General features: G+C 37.0%; 4 protein-coding genes across 7 annotated transcripts; all 4 read right to left on the reverse strand.

The window, feature by feature from the left end:
- Positions 1-147: 147 nt before the first annotated feature.
- On the reverse strand, positions 148-2,735 carry LOC121957462 (uncharacterized). The gene is made up of 3 exons (XM_042506037.2): positions 2,375-2,735; positions 1,187-1,297; positions 148-496 (listed from the first exon to the last, which is right to left on the reverse strand). Exons 1-3 carry the CDS (start codon positions 2,424-2,426, stop codon positions 276-278), a joined length of 384 nt encoding a protein of 127 aa, XP_042361971.1. The 5' UTR covers positions 2,427-2,735; the 3' UTR covers positions 148-275.
- Positions 2,736-4,200: 1,465 nt separating this feature from the next.
- On the reverse strand, positions 4,201-10,300 carry LOC148186663 (uncharacterized). Of its 4 annotated transcripts, none has more exons than XM_088090230.1 (4): positions 10,100-10,300; positions 8,928-9,217; positions 6,554-6,664; positions 4,201-4,802 (listed from the first exon to the last, which is right to left on the reverse strand). In XM_088090230.1, the coding sequence occupies exons 2-4, from the start codon at positions 9,133-9,135 to the stop codon at positions 4,588-4,590; spliced, it is 534 nt and encodes a 177-aa protein (XP_087946356.1). In that variant the 5' UTR covers positions 9,136-9,217; positions 10,100-10,300; the 3' UTR covers positions 4,201-4,587. The 4 variants fall into 4 exon arrangements, with proteins under 4 accessions (XP_087946356.1, XP_087946355.1, XP_087946354.1 ...); XM_088090229.1 differs by having other exon boundaries at positions 8,928-9,253; XM_088090228.1 differs by having other exon boundaries at positions 8,928-9,256.
- Positions 10,301-10,476: 176 nt separating this feature from the next.
- On the reverse strand, positions 10,477-15,884 carry LOC121958241 (uncharacterized). The gene is made up of 3 exons (XM_042507122.2): positions 13,350-15,884; positions 12,026-12,136; positions 10,477-11,418 (listed from the first exon to the last, which is right to left on the reverse strand). The coding sequence occupies exons 1-3, from the start codon at positions 13,399-13,401 to the stop codon at positions 11,183-11,185; spliced, it is 399 nt and encodes a 132-aa protein (XP_042363056.1). The 5' UTR covers positions 13,402-15,884; the 3' UTR covers positions 10,477-11,182.
- A 151-nt stretch (positions 15,885-16,035) lies between these two features.
- Positions 16,036-18,745, reverse strand: LOC148186664 (uncharacterized). Its single transcript, XM_088090544.1, has 4 exons — positions 18,612-18,745; positions 17,551-17,583; positions 17,272-17,379; positions 16,036-16,635 (listed from the first exon to the last, which is right to left on the reverse strand). The coding sequence occupies exons 1-4, from the start codon at positions 18,661-18,663 to the stop codon at positions 16,400-16,402; spliced, it is 429 nt and encodes a 142-aa protein (XP_087946670.1). The 5' UTR covers positions 18,664-18,745; the 3' UTR covers positions 16,036-16,399.
- Positions 18,746-19,997: the final 1,252 nt, after the last annotated feature.

The raw sequence follows: 19,997 nt of genomic DNA on the forward strand, positions 1-19,997 counted from the left end.
CATTTGAGCCCAAACAACTTTTAACACATCTTTTGTTGTGAACAGGGTTTTATGCAGTTAAAAGTTTCTTTAGTGGTAGCTAAAGATGCATAACTTTTTAAATATTCATGAGACAGCACAACTTGTTTTTAATCTTTCATACTGTGTCTTTATTCCCTTCTGTTTTACAAGCAGAGAGGTTACAACAATGAGAGCATCGCAGAGTACAAGTCTGTTTTTTACTGCTTGTGTACAAAGACAACACCCAGACATTAATATGATCTTTTTTGTTTCTTTCATAGGATACAGTTGTTCCAAACAGCCATCAGGGTGACGCCCAAAGCAGCAGTGACGGGGAGCTGAATGGACGTGGCTCCATTACAGCAGTCGGTGCTGCAGCAGGTCGTGGTGAAGGTGTATCCGGCAGTCAGGAGGGCTCCCATTTCGGTCTTGTTGCAGAGAGACGAGGCCATGCAGCCCCGAGTCTGCAGGGTCATAATATGACTGATGTTGAGCGCTGAAGGAGGACAAGGAGATCAGAGGGTGCTGTTAGGGAATAAAAAAGTACTGATACATTTTGACTCTGTGTCTAATATATATATAAAGATCACGTGCTTAAGTAAAAATGCAGAAATACCTGAAAGTAATGCACTTGAAAGTAACAGTAAAATGGACTTAATGTATTAAAGTATAAAGTAAAACCCAGAAATGAGTTAGCATTTTAGCACTTCTTTCTGCAATGATCCAAATTCCAATTCCAGTGGAAGAATCTCATAGTCTTTTTGACGAGGGAACCAGGGCAAACCTATATCTTCAGAAAAGTGTCATCCCTGGAGCACTCTAGTGCTTTCCAAATTTGTATTAAGTGGTTGTCGGAGCCTTTGACTTGCACGTAAACTCATGCGTTGAATAAAATAACGTTTCCAAAAAAACATATTTTTAAACAAAAGCTCTTACTATACTAATGTAAAGTGTATGATATTTGTGGTAAATTAGCCCTTAAATGATCTAAAACATTAAAAAAAAAAAAAAAAAAAAAAAAATTTACACGTGTCTATCTATAGAGAGCCAAAAAATCATTGTCACCACACCTCTACACAGGCTTTATCCTCTAACAGTTTGTGGTAACTGTGTAAAAAGTCATCAGCAGGCATACTCCCATCTGTTGTTATGGACTTAAGAGGACAACAGATGATCACTGACTCACCCAGTTTTCCCCAGAAGCAGTTGGGCTGAGTGTCACTACAGGTCACAACGCCGCTGTACAGACATTTATCCGCAATGCTCAATTTGCAGGTGCGACAGGTCAGAGATTCACCTGTGAGTGCACAAAAGAGGAACATAAGTCAAAAAGCCACAGTGACGAAACTCCAAACTGTCATGAAACCAACATAAACACAGTGTTGATGACATCATCTTCTGTATAATTTCTATACAGAAGATGATGTCAAAATAATAATTGTCATAATTTTGATTTCTCATCATAGTTGTCATCATAATCAGAAATATCATTTTTTGCATGTGAGTTTTTTTAATAATAATATTTATACTTTTGAGATATATATACTCCTATAATTTGGTTTTAAAAAAAAGTTATTGCTTTATATGGATAATCTATTTGTCACGTTTAATCCTACTCATGATTTCATGAATTTTGCCTATAGTTAAGAGTGATTATTTCTTGCAAAGACTTCAGAACTTTTTAAAACTGAACATTTATGTTGAGTTTCTTAAATGTATTTTTGGGGCACAATTATAACAAACATATTTAAAATTATCCAGGTCATTTCCTTGTTTTTTTAACCTTCCTCTTATGATTTATTTATTTATTTGTATAACAAACTTTCATGTAATTTTCTATACTTTTTACTAATTTCTTGCTAATTTTGGGTAATTTCTTCTATCATTGTTCACTGCCTCATTTGCTCAGGTTTCAAAGGGTTTAACCCCTAAATGACCTTGGTGTCCTCAGTTGGAGTTACAGCTTTGATAAGCTTTGGGTAAAAGTTGATATATAACCACTGCAGCCTAGAAAGTGTCCTTCTAAGTAAAACTCAAATCTGTCAACAAAACAGGATATATAAACAGAAAGAAAAATGTCGGTTTCATGTTTTGTTTTTTAGTAAAGAAAGTATCAACAAATTAAAAGTACATTATTAATATCTCAATAACATTATTTTTAAATGAAATTCATCTAAATAATTTTGTCTGCTTTTTGATCATCAAGGTTAAATGTCTATCCTTTTTTTAAAACAAAAATCATTCAAAGTTGTCAGCTCTGATTTTATTCACATATATCAATTTAAAAGTGATTACATTAAAGTAGAATTTGGAGATAATTTTCCTCTTTGTAAACATAAAATAAACAAATATGCCTCCTGTGTGGTACTCTTACCTGTAACGAACATGGCCATCAATGCTGCGCAGACCCAAATTAACTTTACCATCTTGCTTTTACACTTAAAAATGTACGTTTAATCAAAAAGTAATCAATTAGAAAGATCTCAATGCAACAGCAACGGTCAAAGAGTTCAGTGATCCAGCAGCCCAGGTGAGTGTCTGAGGTGGGAATCAAATGAGTGTCATCAGCTCAACATCTGCTTTTTATGTCAAAGGTGTGTCAATAAATAGAATCTAGAAAATAGAATAATATTGACATTCATTTTCATAAGTAAACCACTGGCATATTCTCTAAAATATTGAGGGCTGTTTGATGAGAGCCAAGTCTATTAAAAAGCCAAACAAAGAGAAAAGGAGTCTCATTCCTGCCTTTGTGTGTGTGTGTGTGTGTGTGTGTGTGTGTGTGTGTGTGTGTGTGTGTGTGTGTGTGTGTGTTGTGTGTGTGTGTGTGTGTACGAATTTATGTGCACGTTTGTGTGTTTTTGAACCTTTGTGAACTTCAGACGATCACATTCATTTTCAAAAGCTTCAGACTGCAATAGAGAACAAAGCTTCAGTCAATACCTCAACAAATACACGATTATTTGCTAAGCAATGAAGAGAAACTCCCTTTTTTATGGTACGAAGCTTCAAGAATAATGGCAAATGATCCTGAAAGTTTTATTCTTCAATTAAAGAAACGTATGATCATGTGGAGGTCCACCGGTGTAGAAAAGAATAGACACCAACATGTAAATAGGCCGTGAATTAAACAGTGAACTAAATAAAGAAAAAATCTCAAAACATCTGCAAATCACATTGTTGTGAGATTTGCTTACTCAGGCTGTTCTCATAAGACTGTTCGTAGCAAAAGTAATGCACCAACTTTCATATATGACCCATGTCATCATGATCCACTAACTCGTGTATAACCCATGTAATCCTAAAAGCTGTGATCATATGACCAATTCTCTGACCAGAATAAACAAGGGAGTGGTATAATGAGCAAAAATCTGTGTAAGGATACCAGTCAGGGTGGTAGATGGGTCAAACAAACACAGGACTTTCCCAGAAGAGACCCGTGTCTCCGTCCGACATAAAACCAAGTAAAGTTGAAGTTATTTTAAAGTACATGGTCAGGTTTTGCTTCCTAAACCTAACCTTCATAATCTTACTTACTTAATATAACTCTGTCACTTTACTTGTATAAATCCAGCACACCTAACTTTTTGGTAAGTTCATAACCTCACCTTAAGTACCTAACGTAACGATGTCCAATTACAGCATTTTCCTAAATTTGCAAAACTTCCCTAAACCTAAGCTATATTTTACATGCTTAAACCCAACCTACTTAACTTGGCTTACCTGAACCCACTTAGCTTTCTGTGAATTATTTGACTTAACATTAAGTACTTTTAACATGACAATGTCCAACCACGTTTCTTTTCCTAAACCTAATCTATGTAACATTATGCTACTTGTCTAAACCAGGTCTATGCTGCTTTTTGGTAAGAATGTAACTTCACATTAAAAGTACTTAATGATGCCTAACCACGTCTTTTCTGTAAACTATGGAACTTTTCATTCCTAAACCTACCCTATGCAACTTAAATTTCTTAAACCTAACATACTTAATTTTCCTAAACCTAACGTAGCAGAATACCTAACTTCAGGCGAAGTAGGTAACATGATGATACCTTTTATGAGGCGCAGTCCTTCGATGTCATACGAACCATTGTGTGAGGATATGTTATGATGCTGAGAATTAGATGGAGCTCATCTAACCACCTTGTGAGAGAATCATTTCGGAGTTTGTTTTTGAACAAACACAGAAAACACAAATAGAAATAATTAGAATTTAGTTGCCTTTTAGCACTGAACACATCACACAGACTCTACAGCAGTCACATGCATGTTTTGAAAGTTATTGAAATACAGTCTAATGAATTACATAGACAAGCATAGACATTTCCTCCTGATAAAACGTATATGGCTATAATTTGCTTTTACACTAACTGTAGACCTACATGACGCTGTGTAGAGTTATCTACACTGCATGATTACTATAGAGTTATAGTAATCATGCAGCCAGTATCCCTCCATTATATATCATCAGGACACTTAATTTAATTCAAACATATTAAAGAAATTTAAGGACAGAAACATATTGGAAATTTAAATGAAAATGTGCAGCAACCCGTTTTTGTCCTCCTGTTTTTCTTTTCTTCTTTAAAGGCCCCACTGGCTCCAGATTACCACCAGAGCAGCGCTCAGAGCTGCAGTAAGCGGCAGCTGGATGGGGGCAGCTCCGTTACAGAGGTCGGTGCTGCAGCAGCTCTTGGTGATGGTGTAGTTAACAAACAGGATGGATCCAGTACTGTTGTTGCACTTGTTTTTGGTGGTGCAGCCACTTTGATGGATATCCTCAAAGTCAGCAGTAAATTCTGAAGAAAACAAAGATGAGACACTTTAATGTGATTCTTTTTTTAATTACTTGGAACTGAGTATGACTGGGGATTTAAAGGGGACCCATTAGACTTATTTTCAGGTCCACAATGTGCGAATGCACCTGTATTCATCCTCTGTCTGAGATGCTCCGTTTTAGCACCTGTCTCTTTAAGCCCCCCTCCCAACAAAGCCCAATCTTCGATGATAAGTGTTTCTTTCGTATCTAGGTGTCTTTGTACCGTCATTTCAGCAGAGCAATTTGCTTTAACAGAAAATAGCAGCAATTTCTAGTGTGAAAAGTCACCAATTAAAGATTTTGCAACTGGACATGTTTCAGCAGTAATATGATTTGAAATTGGGAAGAAATTAACAATGGCAACTATGTTTACACGCTTCCCTGACATTAGCATGTCATTTAATGTAGCAATGTATGCAGGATAATGCAAACACAGTGTCAGGAGAAAAGTGCCAGGAGATGATGTCAGTTTGTCTCAAAAGAAAAAAACGTTGAAAACAGAGTATTCAGAATGGTTTAAAGCCTGAGGTTTTTGCTTACATCTCTTTTTATTGCTTTTATTGGAACAATTGTAAACTTTGGCCATGTTTACTACGAAAATTAAACTTTATTATATTTTATATATAATAGAGAGGAAGGAAATGCACAGTAGGTTGCATTTAAGGGTGTCAATTGCCCGTCCTCTGTCTCCCACTGGGGCTCTAGGTGGAGCCCGCTATATGAGACTTTACACGACCAGAAATTCGCTCCCATTCCTCGTGTATTGGAAGTAACTGCACAAAGCATGCTGAAATACCTGCAATGTGGACCACGTGGGTGGCGTGACAATTTGAACATTTTAAACGGAGCTCACATCAAGACAGCCAACCAAGCTGCAGCCACAAGCGACCGCCAGGGCAGGGCGGACATGAATTTATGCGAATTGGTTGAGTATAGGGAGCATGCAGTGGAAGGCCGCAGCAAAATCTACAGCAGGCTGCGATGCCTGATATTAAGGCATCATAATTAGCCGAAACTGAGATTGTTTCAGAGAACACACACGGCACTCGAGACTCATGTTTTCAAGTGAACATTAGGGTCAAGTGTACTCAGATCCAGGTCCAGGTCCCTGATGTAAAAGCCCCATTAGGGTTTTAATGACCTAAAGAGAAGTTCACAAGTTTTGACAGTTGATTCTGTTATTTTTGGACAAAATATGGTTACATTTGTTGGGTTTTTGTAACACATGACCCAGTATCTATACAAGCCATGCATTCAAAATGATAATAAATAATTTTATTTAGTTTCATGTTTGGACTAGATTAAGCAAATCTTGTGTGTACTTATTCATGGTGATGTGCAGTGTGCTTTAATTTGATAATCGGCTCTGTAACAAGTGCAAGTTTTCTGCGTTCTTTGTTTTACTACATTTAAAGTACAAAGTCCTCTGACTAAGTATTCAAAGCATGTTGGAAATTTTAAACTATCAACTGAAAACCAAAAACATTTAAATTATTTTAGGTTCAGCAGCTTTTTGCAAAGGCACTCCTTGTCAGTGGCAGTCTTGCAGACTTATTTATTAATTTACAAACCCCCGGAGGCTAATTTAAACAGTAAGAAATCGACAAATTCAAATTTAAATGCATTTTGTGCCCTGTTTATATACAGCTGTGGTCAAAGCAAGAGTTATTATTGAGTCTTTGGGCATTTTCATAATTGTGCAAAACTGAGTCATTTAGATGTTCGTCTTACTGGCAACTGCAGAGAAGCATCTGTCCTCAGCTTTGGTGCAATTTTGGGAAGTTGAGATGATGCAGGAGCCGAGGATCCCCACTTCACAGGTGTTACAGGTGAGGGACTCAACTGTGAGAAAGCGGACGACAAGTGAAAAGGAAATTGTAAAGAAGAATGTTTTTTAATCTCATAGTATCAATCATTTGTCATACATTGAAAGGAAAACTGCCACAAGTATCTCACTCCACACCTTTATCACACAGGCACCTGCTGTAATCACAAAGTACACGTCAAGAGTTGGTTTCATAACCTCTCAAGGTGAATGCTGGCTGCATGTGTTATCTAAAGTGGAATTAAATCCAGGATACTCGTGTGTGACTTTGAAGCAGGTTTGGAGATATCTGAGATTTATGGCTCCACTCAAACACATTAGACGTGAGTGAAAGTTTCTGTGTATGTTCAAGCATCTAAAAATTACATTTAACAACTACTTCTCTTTCTAAATACACCATAAAAACTGTAAACAATGTTTTTTTGTTAAAAACTACTACTGTGTCTGGTCATGCCATAAACAACATGGATATCTCTAAACCTGTGCAAATTAAACCCAAATTACTTGTTATTTTGCCAGAAGTAGCCTAAGAAGTAGCGTTTTATTTTTTGTAATTTGGGTGAACTGACCCTTTAAATTCGAGACAGTTGTGATTTTCTATGTTGAGGAATTCACTAAAAGTCATTCTGCAACAATCACTTCAAACATTACGAATTTTAAATTAAATTGGCTATTAGATTACAGCACAGTCCTGCTCTGACGACACATATCTGAAAAAAAATCATTTTATTTATTACACCGGACACCCTGTGCCTGTGTATTTATGAGCCCAAAGAGGGGTCTGTCAGTACCACTGAAGAATCAATAGTTTTAATTTTAAGGCCTATAAATACGCACGAGAATTTCTAGCATGTAAATGTATGAAAAAGATTTGCTGTTTTTAGATTGTCTAAATAAAGTTTCCAGATCTGGATCAGCATAATTTTTCTTGTGCTGTTTCCAGATGCCTTTCTTAAGCTATTTCAGCCTTTGACACCTGACGGATTATTTAAAAAATGATCAAAAACTAGGGACAAAAAATATTTGATTCATCATCTTTTTTTTTTTCTTTTTAAAGTTTATTTTCAGGTAAAGTTCTTGTAACTTTTCACTAATTTATTGCTAATTTTTGGGTCGTGTCTTGTTAAGTTACTCAGTGCTTAGCCCCATGTTTTTGAAATAAATCAAACCAATTTGGTCAAGGGTTACAGATGTATATTTGTGTGATTTTATTCAAAAAGAGTTTTGTCACAGTTTCACAAAACGGCGATATATAATCCCAGGCTTTGTGATTATTTCTGAACAAAATTTCACAAATTCAAAATCTGACGGATACTTATTTGAGCCCATACACAAAGTTAAAGGTTCTGTTTTCCATCTAAAAATAAAGTTAAAACATCCTACCTGTAACAAGCAGAGTCAATAGCGCGGCAGAGCTCCACAGAAATTTAGTCATCATGATGTTCGTTGATTAAAATATCACGAAGACGAGTTGGTCGATCTTTAACTTTAAAATCGTACTCTTTTTGAAAGCTGTACAGTAAAGCTCTGAGGAACCTTGACTCACTGTCCATTTTTATACCTGGGGGCGTCATATCAGTGATAAGCGGCACCAACAATAGAGATAAGAGTAAGTTTGTAGGGGGGTGACACACCTCTGAAACAGGAATCTAAACAATTACGTACAGTGACGTTCTTCAGAGCAGAATAGCGGTTCCCAACCCTTCTTATCAGACACAACGATGACAGCAAATTTATTAAATTCGTCCAGTACTGGGCGAGACCACTGAAGTTGACAGGAATGAGCTGGAATGTAACTACTTGGGGCATGTCCGCACCACAATTTACGCCCACTAACAGGCTCAGATTATTTTCAGTGTATGACAACATTGTCAAAAGGATCCCTGCAGAGATAGATCTTTTTGCTGAAGAGTAAGATATTTTTTGTTTAACCATAAACAGCCCCAAAATCTCCATCGCAAAACCCACCGGACTCCATTTAATTGAGCACAGGGTTTCCCAAAGATCCTTAAGTCTAAAAGTCTAAAAAAGGCATTTAATTTGTTCAAATTCAGATATCTTAAATCAATCATTTTAAAAGTCTTAAAAATGCTAAGAAATGGGGAGTAGAATTTTATTAATCTTGTTTTTTTGTCATTGCATTGTAAAATCTCAAATTAAATAGTAACATTTGGTTGTTCAGTAATTGCAGATTTCTTCTTGCATTAATGTCACACAGATCAGATCAGACAGCAGAAACATAGACAGTATATGAAAGATGGACGATGTGTTTCCACTTACCCAGAAGTGAAGTCAAAATGCCCTGGATATGCCTGCTGCCGTTGTGTGCTGGTGATGTCATTTGGAGCCAGAGTCTGAGCAGTAGCGATGTCCTCCTCGGTGGAGTTCCCGCCATCTTTAGGATTTTTTTATTTGACGAATGCTTTGAGCTTTTAATTAGGCCAAAGTCCCATTTGCTAACATGGGCGGGGCGGGCTTTATGATCCATTAGCCAGTCACCAGGTGGTGATTGCGATGTATTGAATTCACTTTTGGGGAGTTTTTCAAACTTGGCACAATGGGAAATAAGGCTGCAGAATTTAACATGCAGAGTGAAAAACACAAAACTGCTGAAAAAAACGAAAAAAAAAAAACCATGAATGATTTATTTCCATATTTATTTACCAAGTTCAGTGCTGTAGAGCCAGGAAGAGTATTTCCTCTCTGACTGCCAAATTCAATCAAAGCCTGTCACCCTGTGATGTGTCCTGAGTTTAAATGTAATTTAAAACAAAAGTCCTTCAGCTCTTCATCGCCTGTACTAGTCTATATTAGTTACATTGAGGGTGTAGAGAAAGGTATAACGTCTTCTACAGCTGCCACCATCATTCCCACTTAGAGAATGGGTGAAATCAAAGCAACGCAGCTGGGCTGGGGCACCGGGCCCCCAAAAAACTAAATCTGCCCCTGATGAAAAGGAGAGCAGCAAACAGCAGCTGGATGAGACAGGGAGCAATGCATCATTATAGTTAAAGTCTGACTTAAACTGAGACTAAAACAAAGTCTTCTAATGCAATGTCTGAAGAAGTCACTTTGCACCGCTGAACATTTTACTGTTCAGATTCAGAAAAACCTGCTGTCTCTCTGCCTCTGTCACTGATCCACCCATCAGCTGGCACACAGTCTGTATTCAGTTTCCTAAAAAACAAAACAGTAACTATTCTGTGCATTTTCAGTATTAACTCTCTAACCAGCTGCTGCATGTTGGATGTTGAGTAAACACAGGTCACACAGCGGTGAGGACATGGATGTATGGACTGTGCCAACTGTAACTAAACACGCGAGCTGTGCGCGTGCGTTTTTTGAGGAAGCCCCGCGTGAGCGGTGGAGAATTGACAGAGGCAGCAGAGACGAAGAAGACTAAAATAGATAAGAAAAGGACAAATTGTGGAGTTGTTAAACTCCTTGCCTACCCGCTAACGAGTCTCCACCATCTGTCTCGGAGTCCCGCTGGTCCTCCACATCAGTATCAGGCCAAAAAATACGTCCTTCCCGCTGCCGCATTCTGGCTCTTTTCCAGAGAGGCGAGTGTGGAAAACGCCTAAATACAGGAAATACTTTACAGTATTTTAAGCTCCCCGTTGTCCTTTTCTCTCTTCGCCTTCCCCGTTGCTGTCCCACTGGTCCGCCATTTTTCAAAATCCATTTTTTACGTTCGGTCTTTGCGCTTTCCTCGCGGTCACGTGACCCATCGTCATCACGCACGGTAACAAAGAAATCATAAAACTTTTGTTGTTATCAAATAAAGTAACAGAGCGAATTCATCCATATTTCAACACAGACACTATCAGAGAATTAAGTATTATTTTTTTTTATTATTTTTTAAAGAAGAAACAAAGGCTGGATGGTACAGTTGGTGGGGTTTGGAGGCCCCCTAGAGGCCGGAAGCCCCCGGGCCCCGGCCCAATCGGCCCCGGTGGTTAATCTGTGTTTGGTTACAATCATTTATAATAAATCCGTGGTTACAATAGGTGTAAATGTTAGTGTAAATGAGTGTCTGCCTCTATCAGCTTTATCATTGGCTGGTATTCGTCAGCTGGGTACAACTCATGTATAGATGGATGCATGATGCTATAATAAGAGCTGAAGCAACAGAGGTTTTACAACAATTTCTTTATTTTTACATCAATGTGCTGTCTGCTATGACAAAAAGGATAAAGGATAAATAAAAAATGATTAAAAAATACAAAGCAAAACAAAAACCATGGAAGAATTACGAGCTCAATGTTTTCCTGAAACATCCCATTGATCAACTTCCATGATGTGGATTTGAAGTTTTAGCCTATATAACTCGTTATTATAAAGATGAGACCTGAGTTATAGAAAATAAATGAGCATAGAAAAAAATTCTTAGAAACGCATAAGAACCAAAGAGGTTTTTTTTCTGAGAGTGCCATTGATCTTGTAGAGATCATGCTTGGTGTAATTCATCATAGTATAAACTGATTTCAGGAGTCGCTGGCTACTGCTGTTTTTGTGACTTAGCATTTGGCAAATTACAGAACGCTTCCCCACAAGGAGGCCAGGATGGCTACACCAATGGCGGCGGTGAAGGTCATCTTAGTGGTTGGGGCGCCGCTGGTCTGGACGGGGTTGCACTTGTCTGTTGAGCAACATTCAATTTTTTTCTCGTAGGTGATACCCAACAGTGTGCCATTGGTGGTGGTGTTGCAGCTACTTGACTCCAGGCATCCCTGGTTGTTAAAGCCCACGTTGGACAGTGAAGTGAAAGCTGCGGAGAAAGTGTTGTGTGGGATTAATAAGAGTTACAGACGTACGTTTCATCACATAAAGGTTTGAAGTACTGGTTCTTAATTTGAGTTTTTACTGCATAACTTTTTACTCCACTTCATGGAAATACTATATTATATTGCACCTCATTTACTTTACCTGCTAAAGTTACTTTCAGATTTGGATTTTAAAAAACAAAACATAACAACATTCTCTCCTTTACTGCTGGACTTCTTCTTTTCTTTCCTTCTTCAACTTTGAAACTAAAATCCAAGTTTTTTTTCCTGATAATTAAACTTAAATGAGTTATTCACTGCTTACAGCTTCTATTAAAATAGGCTTTTGAAGGAGTATTTTAGTATTTCGCAGATTATGCAAAAAAGATAAATTAAGAATAACTACACTGAATCAGAGTGAAGAAAAACAAATTTCTAGTCAGATGGGATGCTGGTTTGGCAGTTGGGAACATTGGGGTGTGCATGCTGATCTATAAGTGTATGTGTACGCTAAAATATTTGGGAGTGATTTTAACTGAATCATAGCTGTGCTGTGGTTCATTGTTTGAAGGGAAAGGGTGTGAGCTCTTAAGCCATAAGAGGGTTACTTACAGACTTTTCCAGTAAAGCAATGACTGGTGTTGGTCGAGCAGGTTTCTTCGGAGGTGCTAAGGCAGTAGCCCAGCACGCCATAGCTGCATTTGTTGCAGGTCAGTGACTCCACTGAAACACACAAAGAAAACACAAAAATTAAAATGACAGTAGTTATCAAATGTGACTGAAGGGAACAGAACATTAGCTCAAAGAGGGTTAAGTCCCACAAGCTAAAACAAACTTAAGCTATTTTTGATCAAACACCTTATTTACCCTTTTAGAGTGTTAATTGATTTTCAGTCATCCATATTGTTTGTATCAGCATAAATATTTTGGACACAAATATTTGGTCTAAAAGTTTACCCCAAATATACTCCACTGTCACGGCAGCTTTCAAAGGGTCTCTGTTTTTAAAATAAACATCTCTGCATTACAAATGTTAGTGGCGATATCCATTTCTAGGGGACATTGTTTGGGGGACTCTACGGTCCGCCACACCCTGCACTGTGGCGCGAGCACATGTTGTCAGGCCCCGTCCTGGATAAATAAACAATCAGACCCTGACTGACATATCAGGACACCATCACTCTGATTTTAACATTACTGATTTTATCCTTATCGTCAGGGAAAATATCAGGTGTGAAAGGATGCTAATCAGTGAAGTGCCTTTACTGTTTAAAGTCATTTTTTAGAGTGTTTGGAGGGCCAAAGGGCTGGGATTTACCCAAAGGTCAGTTTACCCAAATAACACAAAGTTTACACATTCTCTCACTTTCCTTGTGTTAATACTTTACAAAAAGTTTCTATGCCACTTTCTCAGTTTTGAGATATCTGCCTGTAAGTTTTTACCAACATTTTAGAGGAACTGCCTTCTTCTAAAAAATAAAATAATAATAATAATAATAATTTTTAGATTTTTAAAGGTGAAGATTGTGAATTATCAAGAGAATGTTTCTGCTAACAAATATTGACGTTAAGTTTATTTAAGTGTATTTTTTAAATTGTTTTCAGAAGCACAGAAAGAATTTAATTCAAATTAAATTAGTCTTAAAAAAATACATCAGCTGAAGAAGTTTAATTAAAGAAGACATGTATAGCTTCATCTACTATATTCTTTGAGAAATTTTATCTTCAATTATGATACAGTTGAGTGATAAACAATAACAAGAAAATTTGTGACAAGCTTTTACCAAAATAGTCAAAAAGAGTTTTCCTCGCCTTTTTAAGTCTCTATAATAACAAACACTGCCAGAGAGTTTTCCTGATTTGTTTTCCCGCTTATTTGTCACATATTTTCCAATAAAACCTTTGTGAGAATTGATTGAAAATGATTTAATCTTACCCAGCATGAAAGATGCAACAGCTGCAATGATTCCAAATAGGACCCTTCCCATCTTGATGTGCTGGTTTTGTTCTTGGTTTCTGCTCAAAGACAAAAAAGAGAAAATCCCTCCACCCAAGTAATTGGATACTGTGAGCAGTAAAAACTGAGGATCCTGTCTGGTGAGGCCATATTTATACAGTGAGGCAGGTGAAGGGAGGAGGAAGGTGGGGGTTTTCAGGTCTTTTGTCTCTATTTTTTACCTGAGGAGTCACTGAATGTGGAGGAATGTGAAGAGTGATTGATACACTGAAGAAAATCTACCTGAATACAATGAGCTATACAAACTGCCTGAACCTACCACTTAAGTGAAAGAATCAGTCTTTAACCACTTTTAACGTATTTTAAAAACAGTCAGGTCACCAGAATAACGTGTTAGCATTATAAGGGAAATTCATTTGTGAGTTTCACATGTATTATATCTAGGTTGACGTAGTTCAGCTTACATATATACGAGCTGGGTCTCTTCTCCAGAGATGGAGGGGATGGTGGATGGTGGATGGCGTAACACCAGCACGTTGGCTGGTAAGACCAGTGACTACCAAAGAGCAGACAGCAGCAGACCATTTTTCAAGACCAATAAAAGCTGACATATCTAGTTGTGTTTGTGGCAACAAAGTAGGGTACTTTAAGCCAAACCACAGTGTTTTTCAAACCCTTACCAAGTGTTTTTGTGTCTAACCGTTAAGCACAGCATTGTCACAACGTAAGATTGAAAACTGAAATGTAAAGTCTAAGCATATCAGTAACATATAGCCAGAGTGTACAAATGTAACAAATCCTTTGTTTGCAGAAACAAATATGCCCAACATTTTATCTGGCAACTGGATTGACAATAAAGTGAGTTTTTGGTAATTTCTCATTTAAAGGTATTAGATGTAACTTTAAAGAAAATATGGGAAAAGCATTAGTTTACATTATGTAAGCCCTACCTGGCTGTACTTGGTAGATGTGGGCGAGCACCTGTGCATTGGTTAAAATACTGTCAAACACGTTGATAGAAGGTTGGAAAACAAATTTAAATCATAAAGAGTGCCCCGGGGATGACGTTTTTCCGTGAGCTGACCAGGAAGTTAGCTTCGCCCTGGTTCCCTTGTCGAAAAGCCTGTGGGAATTTTCCATTGGATTTTGGATCTCTGCAGAAAATAACATGGTGGTGAACAAAGTTTACTTTTGTCACATTTTATTCAGCAAAATAATCTTGACAAATGAACACCACTTTCAATATTTTTGAAGCCCACATGTAATTGCCAGGGGTAAAAAGCTATTGTTAGGCTACAAAATATTGTTAGACTTCACAATGGTCACATCATCAACACTTCGAGGCTGTAAAGCAATGTTCAGCGTGGTTCGGCTTAATGATATTCTGTAGTCTCTCTCAGCAACTTGTTAACTGTCTTTTAGGACAAAAGCTTCAAAGTGTGTTTTATGTCGAAGAATGACACGTGAGTTTTGTTAAGCTAGTGTTAAATGCAGACTTTATTTCAGACAATTAACCAAAAAGCCATTCAAATAAATTAATTGACTTTGAGACAAGGGAATCAGAGGTGCTGAAACGCTCACACATTTCTAGATTTTAGGACTCGTTACTGAGGCTCCTTTTATAGAATAATAAACTGTCTACAAAATTTCTCATTTGGATCAGGCTCCATGACACTAAGTAGCTTACAGTTTGCAAATTACTTAAACAGCTGATGTTATGATCTACTAACAACAGATCCATGTACAATAGTTCAGTAACAGCTAACTGGCTAGCCTTAGCTTCAGTAAAAGTTAGCTCATTTCCTGCTCCTGCGTCTTTTGGCTAATGTTAGTCCATGTTAGATAGCAAGCTAATGTTAGCTAACATTAGCCAGCCACACCACAATATAACAATGTATTTTGCTAGTTTTTAATATGTTGCTAACCTTTTCAGTTTAAATGTTACAACAAAATTATTAATACGGGTTAAAAAGTCAGATAAAGGTAAAAAGAAAAAAGAACAACTAAAAAATCCAAAGCGAAACTTGTAGTGATTATTATCACTTTTAAAAAATTTTTCCCTTGTTCAGGAAGAACACAGCAAATTATGTGATGATCGATATTGTTCACAATTTGGTTTCACATAAAACTAAATAATACTATGCCAAACCCACAACTATGACTTGCAAAATTTTCTTTTATATTGACAAACAATAAATTTGCAGCACAACTAAAATGGGATATAGTCTTACCCATGACTACATATATATATATATAAAATTTATTTATGTATTTATTTTTTAAAAATTAGGCACCATGGGAAACACAGGAAGGGATGGGTTTGACAACTATATTAAGCAGTCGGTTACTTGTAGCAAACTATTTAAATGCTTGGCCATTTTTTGAATTATTTCAGCCATTTAGGGCGGACCTCCCCCTGGTTGCGAATCATTGAAGTAGATTATTGATCGAGGGACTAAACTAATATTGTGTACTGTATGATGTTAAAATACATGTGATACATGTGACTGTAAGTGTGAATGGTTTTCTGTCTCCATCAGCCCTGTGATTGACTGACGACCTGTGCAGGTGTTCAGTGCCTCCCGTCCAATTTCAGCCGGGTACAGCTAGTGAATGGATGCATGCCTTATGTTAAAACAAGAGCAAGTCACTGAGGCTACAGATGTTTTTTTCGACCATTGTCTTTATTTTCACATCGTTTTTTTGTCCATTGTATTTAAAAGGATAGGCCCAAGCCTAGGCCTAGGCCTAGCCTGGAAGATTTACGAGCTCAGTGTTTCTGTGAAACATCCCATTGATCAACTTCCATGATATGGACACCTCAGTTTGGGGTTTTATATAACTAATCATTATGAACTTGAACATGTACATTGCAAGACCTGAGTTATGAAAAGTAAATGAAGATATAGAAAACCCAAAGAGTTTATTTCGGATAGTGCCACTGATCTCTTTAAAGATCAAGCTTGGTGTAATTCTTCATACAATAAATGGATTTTAGAAGTAGCTGGTTGAATTTAACATGTGGTATATCACAGAGTGCCTCCCCACATGGAGGCCAGGATGGCTACACCAATGGTGGCGCTGAGGGTCATCTCAGTGGTTAGGGTGGCGCTGTCCGAGATGCGGTTGCAGTTGTCTGTTGAGCAACATGTGAGTGTTTTCTGGTAGTTGACACCCAACAGTGTGCCATTGACAGTGCTGTTGCAGCCCATGGGCTCATGGCATCCATTACTAGTGAAGCCAAAGTCATTGAGTCCAGGAAAACCTTGAGAGAAAGGGTTGTGTGGGATTATTAAGAGTTATAGAGGTACATTTAATCAAATACAGTTTTGAGGCACTGGTTCTTAAGTGAGCAATTCTATTTAATTACTGCAATACTAATATTGAAAACTTTTTACTGCACCACATATACATAAAATAATAAAGTTGCTTGAATGTTAATACTTTCATTTAACGGATTTGGATTTTTCATCCAACGTTAAAAAAAGAAAAAAAGAAATCACAAATAACAACCCCTCCTTTACTATTGGACTTTTTCTTTTACTGCCTTTTTCAGATTGTCTGAAACCAAAACCCTCAAAACTGTAAATACAAGGTTTTTATCTGATAATTAAGCTTAAAATAAGTTCCTCACTGCTTATAGCTTCTTTTAAAATAGCATGGAGTACTTGTGAAGGAGTATTTTAATATTAAAGAGTGGGTATAAAAGATCTTATACTATAGTGCATGAAAGGATTTATACTGCACTAAATCAACATGAAAATAAAACATGAATATCTAGTCAGATGGGTTAATGGTTTGGCAGCTGGGTGTATGTGTGCGTGTGTGTGCCTGTGTGCGTGCGTGCATGTGTGTGTTCAGGAAAGGGTGTGAACTTTTAGGCCATTATGAGGTTACTTACTGACTGTCCCATTGAAGCAGAGGCTGGTGTTGGTCGAGCAGGTCACATTAGAGGGGTTGATGCATCTTCCCCCAAAATTAAATGAGCATGTATTGCAGGTCAGGGCCCCTGAAACACACAAATGAAAGCACAAAAATGAAATGTTGAGTCTGTGGAATAATGACAGTAATCAATGAATGTTTGTGTGAACAAAGAACAAAAATTAGCTCAAAGCAGCGTGATTCAGTCGAGGTTAAAAACAAAGTTAAATTGAGTAGAAATGAATGAACAAGAACTTACGATTTGAGACACGACTCATCTCAATCGCCTGCACTGTGGAACAAGCAAAGTCATCAAATCTCAAATCCCAAGATTAAGAAACAATCAAACTCTGACAGATATATCAGGACACCATCATGCAGACCAATTTTACTGTTAATTTTTTTTAGATTATGTGGAGGTTTGAAAAGGAAACAAAGCACTTTTGTTTTTGAAATGTCAATTCACCCAATTAAAACGAAGAAAACGTGTCTCCACTTTCCTGTAGTGGAAATAGTTACTGAATTTTTCCTTTTCACTTGCTTAGGTTTTGAGATGTTTTAAATGAAACTACTTTTCTTCCAAAGAAATAGGTTAGTCCCTTTCAAAGATTTTGAAGGCAAAGTAAGTGAATTATTCCATTATTATGTAGTCATTTTTGGTGAGATATGGTAAGATTCTGTAATTTGTTTTTGAAAACACAAACTAAATTTGATACAAAATCTAAACACGTAAAACTGACACCATCTGCGTAGCCAGATTTATTTTTATTTAATCTATAATGTGAACAAATTGAACAAAAGTCTCTCTCAGAGACCTTCAGCAACACGTTACCGAAGCATCATCAGTTTAAGTCTTAAAAAAACATCAGGTGAAGAAGTTTGAGGATGCATTTGTTAATAACATGTACAATATCACCATATTCACCAAAACAAATTACTGTACACGCGTTGTTTTTTTTGAAATGTTGGCAGCTTTGGCTCAGGACGTAAAGCATGTCGTCCACTTATTGGAAGATTGAATGTTTGACCGAGGTAACACCTTGTACGGTGGCCTCGGCCGTCAGTTCATGAATATGTATGTATGAATGTGACGAGAAGTATAAAAGAGCTTTGACAAGCAAGAAGACCAGAAAGGAGCTACAAGCGCAAATCCATTTACCAAATTAAACTGATTTGTACATTATTTTTAACCATGATACAGAACAGTCATAGACAATGATAAAATTGAAATTTTTCCTGATTTAATTTGTCAATGATTTGTCATATCTAAAGTTCCAAAAATGCATTTGTGATGACTGATTGATAATTATTAAATCTTACCCAGCATGGAAAATGCAAGAACTGCAATGATTCCAAAAAAGGTCTTTCCCATCTTGATTTGTCGGTTTGGTTCTTGGTTTTTGCTCAACGGAAAATAAAAATAATTTCAGCGTGAACTCTGATGAGCCTGTTTGATCAGACTATATTTATACTGTCAGACTGGTTGATGGGAGGGAACAATAGGGTTTTTTTCAGGTCTTCATCTCTACCTGAGGAGTCACCTGAAGCAGAGGTATGTGAAGAACGATTGATGCAATGAGGAAATCTAATAGAACACAATTGGCAGTACAAACTGCCAAACCCCGACACTTAAGTGTTAACCCCTTTTATTTCACAATAACAGCCCAGTGGCCAGAATAAAGTATTCACATTGTAAGTTATTCAAACCACAGAGATGTTACATTTCTGCATTTCATATTAATCATATTAACATTTCCTTGGTGATGAATTTAAGATTACATGTATATGACTTTCTCATCATAAAGAAGATGGAAAGTTGGATAACGAGATCGAGGCGAGGCGAGGCGGCCGGTAAGCAGCAGATGGCAGGAGTTTGAGGCAAATAAGAGCATGTATTTTGATGACACATTGCCAGCTGTCTCTGCAGCAAAAACATGTTTTCCTTATCCTAACCAAATACTTTTTTTTGTAGTGCACCAAAATGGTCTTCTGAAGATCTCTGTCTGGTCTCAAACTCGACAGCATTTTTACTTTGTCTCGGGTTCGGACAAAGAGGACTTTTACTTTCTTGACAAGTCAAGACCACAACTGCAGGGATATTACTTAACTGCCTGTGCAAAAAATGAATAAAGACAATGAAGATTATCTCAGTTTCTTAGTTTTTCTTGGACATTTTTCATGGCACACTTATGCACACATACAGTATGGCAATAAAAGAGGCGTTTTTCAATAAAATTTGGATTTATGGTTTGTATGTTCTACATTGTATTATAAGTGTGTCATGCAGTGTGGGATTTTCTCTGGTTTGGTCTTGACTTGGTCTCAGTCCCTCAAAATCTTGGTCTTGTCTCTGTCTTAATACACTCTGGTTTTGATCATTACTTTGTCTGTCTAAACCTAAGCAAACCTTAAAGACAGTGTTGTCACAACATGAAACTAAAAAATTAAAACATTAAGAAATGTAAACATTCAGCATATCGGCTATGTATAAAACATATTTATGTAACATGAAGAGCAATAGAGTTACAGCAATGAATAATGGCCAGAAAAGCATCATGAAGAGAGAAATTGACCTTTTAAGTATAAAAGGTCACCCCAATTTCTCAGTTTTGTCCCCAATTTCTCAGTTTTGAGATCAATAAAGTATATCTATCTATCTATCTATCTATCTATCTATCTATGTTTAACCATTAGACCCTTTCTGAC

The sequence above is a fragment of the Plectropomus leopardus genome, chromosome 17 (genome assembly GCF_026936395.1).
Source record: "Plectropomus leopardus strain MGB_pleo_1.0 chromosome 17, ASM2693639v1, whole genome shotgun sequence".
Lineage (NCBI taxonomy): Eukaryota > Metazoa > Chordata > Actinopteri > Perciformes > Serranidae > Plectropomus > Plectropomus leopardus.